Genomic DNA, 8,316 nt, shown 5'->3' with positions numbered 1-8,316 from the left:
CCCATTAAAAATTAAAAGAAAAAATTTAAAGTTGAATCGTTATTAAATATAAAAAGATATCATTTGTATTTATTTTGGAATTGACTGAGAAGGAAAGAATATTATATAAAATGTGAGAGTACTTTCTTTTTCGATAACTTAGAAGATTAAGAGAAAATATTTGTTCAAGCTGAATTAAGCCATAATTTTCGAAGAAATACCTCAGTTTTGTTGACTACACTGGTTGTTTAGCTTGTAGAAGTAGCCCTGTAAAGAAGGAGAACTCCATCTCTTGAAAAAGATATTTCAGATTCTCTTCGATTATTGAGATGTACACGAGTTCGCAATTTGAAAATTAGTTCTAGTTCAATAAAGATATACAAGTTAAATTAAACCAACTTATAATTGGAAAATTAATCTTTTTAATGGAGTAATAAGTAATTTCTTAATCAGCAAGTTCCGGAAACTGGTAGATTCAACTGTTTAACTTTTAAGATTCTTCTAGAAAGGCCACGGAATCATTTGCTTTTGCCCGTTTCTCGTCGGACTTGGTTATATATACTCAATGACGAATCAGTCCTTTCTTTCTAAGTCCGAAGACCTTTGATTGCGACGCCTCTTTTGGCATTACTCGTACGCGCATTTAAGGGTATTATAGGCTTTTCCACATCATTTTTGGAAATTGGAAATTACGACTCCGTTTCCAATTATAATTAGTTCTCCTTTCATGACCAGAACTTGGACGTGTGAACCGAGCCTATCCCGTGTAAATTATTACAAAAACACCCTTAACATCACTTTTATTTGACCACGTCTTGTGGGTATTATTGTCATTAACCAAATCCGACCGTCATTGGAAAATAGTCTTTTGTCCTCTCAAATCTATATATAACACTCACCTCTAAAATTGCGTTTCATATAATCAACTCTTTTCTGCTAATTAAATCTCTTTCTTTGACACTTCAGTTTGTGACCCAAAAGAGAAAATTTTCTAAATTATGGGTTCTGAAGGAAACAAGTTTAACGATGGTACAAGCTTCCAGCCGGCGGAGCCAACACCGTGCGGAAACGGTTGCGGATTTTTCGGCACGGCGGCGACGATGGGGCTTTGTTCAAAGTGCTACAGAGATTATAAGATGAAGGAAGACCACGCGACGTTGGCTAAAGCAGCGATGGAGAAGCTTGTTATATCTAGACCTCAAGTTGACACCGCTGGAAAATCTAGTTCGTCGGCTACGGCGACGGTTATTAAAACGGAGGTGGAGAAGACGGTGGCGGAGGTCGCCGGGAGTGAGGCGAAGGTGGCGGTGTCAAACCGGTGTTTGACTTGTAGGAAGAAAGTAGGGGTAGTGGGTTTCAAGTGCAGATGTGGTAGTACCTTTTGTGGGACCCATAGATACCCAGAGCAGCATGATTGTACCTTTGATTTCAAATCTAAGGGGAAAGCAGAGATTGCTAAAGCTAATCCTGTAGTTAAGGCTGATAAAATTGATAGGTTCTGAGCCGCCGAACCAAAATTCAGCTCGGGGTAGGATTTTATTTTTTTAAATTTGTGGCGTTGATTTGGTGTTGGGTTGAACAGGCTGGATGGGTGGTTAGGTTCGCTTTGGAATTTATGAATGTAAAATATATTTGCTATTTATTTATATAATTTACTTCCAATTGCTCAATGATTGAACGATTGTTCAAGCATTCATTCTGGCTCAACCGCTAACCCCCCCCCCCCCCACCCACATCCCCCAAACAAAAAAAAAAGAAAAGGAAAAGAGACAAATAATTTTTAGATTTCGCTTTAATCTTTTTAAATTGTTAATGAAACAAATTGTCTACCCTAAAACGGATAATAATTGAATTTATATGTGGTTTTGAGTATATGTGATTTTACTTAGGTACAAATCGAGAAAATATGTATAAAAGCAAACCAAAGGAAATGTATAGCTTTGGCCCTTGAGCTAGGTAGCCCTCGAACTAAAGGAATATTCCGCTAGAAAATATGAACAAAGTAACGAAGTGTTGAGAGCCCTCGAACTAAAGGAATATTTTCTAGGAATATTCCACTAGAAAATATGAATAAAGTAACGGAGTATTGAGATCTTAAGAGAAAGATAGTATATTGCTTTGTGTTGCGTGAATGTGATGCCTTTTCAGATCCCCTTTATATAGTAGGAGAATTCTATTCTTGATACAATTCTAAATATAGTAAGAAATTCCATGATTAGCTAATTAATCGGCCTCTTCTTGATACATGTCGAGATTTCTACCGTGATCCTCATCCGATCGCGAATATTTTAGCTTTTCATTATTTGGTTCGGTAAGCTTTCCTCGATCTTGCTCGATCTTTATCCTGAGTGGTCTCGATCTTGGCCGATCTTGATCGATCTCTGGGTCACAAGCTCGCCAATCTAACTTTACATCATGGTCCGATATAACATGGGGTCGAACCTTGGCCTGCCATTCCAATCTCGATTAGTCATACAAAAAAGAGCAATCCCGATTTTGACCGTATATAGATAGTCCCCTTGTTTCTCGGAGAGAAAATGACGAGAAACGATATAAACTTTTCCAATCCCGTCTCGAGGGCCATGACGTAAGCGGCGAACCCGGCCATGACGTCAGCGACAAGTGGATACTGAAATGTCCCGTCGGTTCGGGTACCGAGGCATATAAATGCCTATCAGTTGCAGTCAGTTCTAAACCGTCCCCAGCTACCTATAAAAACCCTAGCCTTTCCTTATTCAAATTTTACAATCAGTGTCCTCCCTACTTCTGCTTTTTCTTCAACAAACCTCTTTTCTTTACAATCTTCACACCTAAATTCCTTGAAACCTAATCAAACCACGTATCATCCCAATTCTCTTTTCTCTTGTTCATCAATGGCTAAAACTTCCAAAATCGTGCCGCAAAATGAGGCCGCTTCTTCATCACGACCCACCGGCAATCAGGCTCCGGCGGAACCCCACCCTGAGGAATTCGTTCCGCCAGGGTGCCCAACCAACACTAACTTTAAGCTCGAAAAGACTCCCTCGTTGCCGGCCGATGTGAACCAGTCTCGAGGTATATATGCACCATTACCAAAGACAACCTGAGAAGGGTAAAAGAGGAGTGTAACTGGGCGAATAAGGATGTAGTAGTTCCTACTCCTGAGGAATCGATCACCACTCACGTGCATGGGTATTTAAGTGTTTACACTTACCCCTTCACGACGGGTCCGTTAGACCACATCATCGTCGCCTTTTGCAAGAGATACGACGTCTCCCTCGGCCAAATCCACCCTTCATTCTAAGGAACATTCATTCTCCTATGTTTCTTCACAAGCAAAATCGAGGGATGTCCCTTTACCCTCGATCACCTCATGCGCCTCTACAGTCCCCGATGCTATCAAAGGGGACTGATTAAGCTTGCACGCCGGGCCAGTAGAGCCCCATTCTCCATCATAGACGAGTCTCGGGATCAAGGCTAGATGGGCCGATTTTTCGAATAAAGACTTCGGACCTGATCCCCGCTGAAGACATGCCGTTCTCTGAGAAATGGAACATGAAACGTAAGTACACTTCACCTTGAATGTTTAATTTGTTGTTTTACTTCATATCTTTTTTGCTCATCTATGTTTTGGTGTTGCAATTGTGGCCCAGATGCCGGAACCAATTTCTGAACTCAAGCAATGGGTCAAAGGCCTAGTGTCACAGAGACCCTACTCCGAATGTGGCCGGATGGAGTTGTCGAAGGGCCAACTGGAGGCCCGTAATCATGGTAGGTTTCTTCCCCGGAATGGCTATTGCCTACGCTTCTTCTCGAAATTACTCATCATTTTTCTTTTGTATGTCTTGGGAAGGGCGTTACAATGAAACCGCCATCTGGTGATGAAGAATTCCTTCCCCAACCACCTACTCCGAAGCAGGCCTAAGAGAAAAAAAGGAAAGAGGCTCTGAGTTCCCCAGGCCCGGAGAAGAAAAGACCGGCGATGAGGTCGTGCAGGCCCGGGTGATTATATTACTATGCCTTCGGACTCAATACGTTGATTAAGGGATGAGCCCGAAGAAGAGCAGGAAGAAGACAACTCCCAGCTGGTGGCCCGTGATCGGGCTGGTGCTTCTACACAAAAGCCCTCCGAACAGGAGGAAGTTAACGAGGGAGCTTTGGTCGAAGTTCCAGAGCCATAAAGAGTCGAGGCCGCTCCATCCCAAACTAAGATGATCGAGGGAGGAACCGGAGGCGAGACTTCTCGAATAGCTAAATATGTCCCGAGGGACGATCTCAGAGTGGTTGAAATCTTCGAGTCCCCTCAATTTTCGGACGCCACGATCCGTGAGGCTGCTAACTTGGTAGGTCGCTCTTGCGAGGGTCCTCAAGGGGCAGTTGACATCCATAACTTCCTGGATGGGGTGGAGTTCGAAGCTTTGAGAGATGTTACCGGGCTTGGTGACTTATCGGTGCCGAAGAAACCACTATCACTAGATGTCACTGGGTCTTCATCGAGCCCAAAGCTAGTGGACCGATTCCCGGCCCCCAGTGCTACCCCTGATCGTAGGTGTAACATAGTGCTTATTGTCCCGGAAGATGCCCAGGTCTTCTCTCCCCTCGTGGGGATTGCTAGCTACCAGAATGTTTGGTGACCGAAGAGGACCAAGCCATGATGGATGCGGTGGGAGCCGCTTGCCTGTTCAACGAGGCCCAGCATGCTCTAAATCGGGTAACTTCGAGGGCCATTCCATTATCTTTTTTAAACTTTGAGTTGTAGATAATTCTAACATTTTCTTCCTTACTTGTAGGCTTTGGTGTTGCATCACGAGGTCTTCCTTCGAATTCGGGAGGAGCGCAAGGCTGAGGTTCGAGACCTCACTGAGAAAAGTGATACATACAAGCTTCTTAGTGATAAGCTTCAGGCAGATTTGGTGACGGCTCGAGATGAGCATGCTGAGATGGCCGAGTAGGTATTCCGAGTGCTTCACGATAGTGAAGATGAACAAGAGATAACAACTAACGACCCGATTCTGCAGGTTCGACAGAGGCTCGAATAGATCAAGGACCTTCAAAGACAAATAGATGACATACGAGTCAAAGCTGAAAAGTTCCAGGGGTGTATGGACATCTTAGCTTCAAAAAAGGAGGTTGTCCAAGTAGAGCTGGAGTCGGCTGAGTCTCAGCTTCGGGCTACAAGGGAGAAGCCTCGGTGCACGCCACAAAAATTGAGGAGCTTCAATCCCAACTGGACTTGGCCATCTTCAATAAGGCGAACTTGGCCAACGAACTCAAGGTGGCCAAGTCTGAGGTGTCCATGGCCAACACCAAAGCTGATGCTAAAGTGGCCTAATATAAAGTTGACGTTGAGGCCATCCAGGCGAAGGCCAAGAGCATGGTAGACCATGCAAAATGGCAAGCTCGAAGGGAATCCCTCGAGGAGGTTCAGGCTCAAGGTTTCGATATTGTGGCCAAACCTGAGATTGCCAAAGCAGAGGAGACCCGAGCCTGGAAGCTGGCCTTTCCCGAAGAAGACTCCGAGAGCCTAAGTGGATCCGAAGATGAGGCAGATCCCGAGGATGGAGATGCTGCCTTCAATGAAGACCAAGCTACTTAGGCCTTTGTATTTTTGCTTTCTTTTGTATCTTTTTAGGCCATTTTGGCCGTTGTAAATTTTGTATTTGGCCGATTTGGCCTTTGTAAACAGATTGTATATATATATATATATATATATATATATATATATATATATATATATATATATATATATATATAAGGATTTCCACCCTTTTTGGCTCTCAAACTTTTCCTTTGTTTTATTGCTTGTATTCACAAAGGTCAGAGTGACTTAGCACAAAACAACTCAAGTTGTATAAGTTTGAACAAATCCTGCCTTTACATTATTTAGTTTTGAGGCGCTTTGGATTAAGTTTCACCGGGAACTTTCTCCCGAAAAAGTAATTCAAAATATAGCTTTGCCGAGGGTTATCCTTTAGAACCAGTTAAGAAAATTTCGAAGGCCTATTTTTGTTACGGTTTTCGAACGTCTCCGAGCCGTGCTAATACGGCTGTGGCCTTTTAATTTTGGGTGTAGCCCAGTGAGCTTGCTTCCCCTAGTTATCCAGGCTTGCCTAAAATAACAGTTCCCGAGTGGGTATGGCTGTGGCATTTAAAATTCGGGGTTTGCCTGATAGGTCTTGCATCCCTGATATTTTAATAGCTCGATCTATTTCGAAGTTGGTTTCCGAATGGCAGTCCCCGAGTGAGGGAGTGACCATCCGAACTTTGGTTATAATCGGCCCTTGAACCTGTTTTCTTAAGAGATCGAAAGTACAGGATTCTACAGTCGAAATTTTTCCCAAGACATAAAATAATTGTAAGGAAAGTACTTCTCTTTATTCTTGTCAAAATAGTCATACATGCGTACAAGTTTTATGTCAGGTCTCGAGTAGTCTAAGTGGACACGGTTCGTTTTGACCATTTGGCACTTACAATAAACCCTACCTATCGAGACCCTTCCATTTCGAAATAATTTTCTTGCTAGAACAATTCGATATCCAAAGGTAATTCCCCCCAGTATTCGAGGTTGATTGTAGAGAAATCTTGGATGTTGTAAACACAGTCTTTGATACTGATTTGTTATTGGCATTTGATTCTAAGTTAGCACGATCCACTGTTGCTTCGTTAAAAACATTGCCGGAAAACCCAGTTGGGACAAAATCGGTCTAAGGAAAAAAGAGTGCTACACGTGCTTTCAGACCTAAAGACTTCATGCCGATAAATCCATCGTTGTTTCTTGTTGACCACCTGCAAGTGTTAGTCTAAAACAAAAGGAAATAGAAAGGGGTCGTACCTTAGCAATAATTTCATTTTAGGTGAGATATGTTCCAATTGCTCGGTAGTTGTTCTCCATTCATCATTCAAAGCTTGTAGGATCCTTTTCCGATGACTTCGAGAATCTGGTACGGTCCTTCCTAGTTCGAGCCCAATTTCCCTTCTTTCGAATTTCGGGTGTTGAGGGTGATTTTCCTCAGTACCAAGTCCCCGACGCTGAAATACCAAAGATTGGCTCTTCGATTGTAGCATCTCTAGATCCGTTGTTTTTGGGTGGTCAATCGAACGAGGGCGGTTTCACGTCTTTTATCTAATAATTCTAGGCTCGTATTCATAGCCTTATTATTTGACTCTTCTGTTGCATATCAGAACCTGATACTCGATTCTTCAACCTCGACCGGTATTAGAGCTTCGGCACCATAAACTAATGAGAATGGGGTAGCCCTAGTACTAGACTTTGATATTGTACGGTATGCCCAAAGAACCTCGGGTAGAATTTTCTTCCACTTTCGTTTTGCGTCGGTTAACCTCTTCGTAAGGTTTTGGATGATGGTTTTGTTGGTCGATTCGACTTGTCCATTTTTGCTGGGATGTTAAGGTGTTGATAGGATTCGTTTGATCTTGTGATCTTCGAGAAATTTAGTCACTTTGCTGCCGATGAACTGCTTTCCTTTATTGCATATAATTTTGGAAGGCATCTCGAATCGACATATGATGTGATCCCAAATGAAGTCGATGACTTCCTTCTCCCTGACTTTTTCGAAAACCTGTGCTTCAACCCACTTAGAGAAATAATCAGTTATAAATAAAATAAATTGAGCTTTACTTGGGGCCCATGGAAGAGGGCCAACGATATCCATTCCTCACTTCATGAACGACCATGGGGACAAGCCCGAATGAAGTAGCTTCCCGGTTTGATGAATCATCAGTGCATGTCTTTGGCACTTGTCACATTTTCGAACAAACTCTTTCGCATCTTTCTCCATGTCGATCCAGTAATATCCGACTCTGATTACTTTGTGGACTAATGATTCGGCACCGGAATGATTTATGCAAGTGCCTCATGGACTTCCCTTAGAACATATTCGGTATCTCCTGGTCCCAAACATATTGCTAACGAACCATCGAACATCCTTCTGAACATGGTCCCGTATTCAAACAAGGATGCAGGGCTCTCGATTCTTTGAGTCCGAGGGAAACTTTTCATTTTTCAAATACTATATGTATTTGCTTCTCCAATCCCAGGTCAAACTTGTGGAGTTTATCTCGGCGTGGTCTTCTTCGACCACTTACCTCATGAGTTGTACGACAACCCCCGAATTGAGTTCGTTGTCTTCATCCGATGACCCTAAGTTTGCGAGGTCATCGACTTCGTTATTCTGATCTCGAGGCACATGTTGCAAAGTTCATTCCTTGAATCGGTGTAGAGTTACTTGTATCTTATCCAGGTATCTTTGCATTCGTTCCTCTTGAACTTCAAAGGTTCCGTTAACCTGATTCACAACGAGGAGGGAGTCACACTTAGCTTCGATCACCTCTGCCCCA

At 42.8% G+C, this 8,316-nt stretch overlaps 1 protein-coding gene across 1 annotated transcript; it reads left to right on the top strand.

Moving 5' to 3' along the window:
• The first annotated feature begins 885 nt into the window (after positions 1–885).
• Positions 886–1,649, top strand: LOC107800083 (zinc finger A20 and AN1 domain-containing stress-associated protein 9-like). The gene has a single exon (XM_016623229.2). It carries the CDS (start codon positions 978–980, stop codon positions 1,479–1,481), a length of 504 nt encoding a protein of 167 aa, XP_016478715.1. The 5' UTR covers positions 886–977; the 3' UTR covers positions 1,482–1,649.
• Positions 1,650–8,316: the final 6,667 nt, after the last annotated feature.

This window comes from Nicotiana tabacum, chromosome 1 (assembly GCF_000715075.1).
Source record: "Nicotiana tabacum cultivar K326 chromosome 1, ASM71507v2, whole genome shotgun sequence".
NCBI lineage: Eukaryota > Viridiplantae > Streptophyta > Magnoliopsida > Solanales > Solanaceae > Nicotiana > Nicotiana tabacum.
This window is presented reverse-complemented; position numbering and strand designations above follow the sequence as displayed.

Excerpts from the sequence above, each read along its gene's own strand:
- LOC107800083 (XM_016623229.2), top strand. The coding sequence starts at position 978 with ATGGGTTCTGAAGGAAACAAGTTTAACGATGGTACAAGCTTCCAGCCG.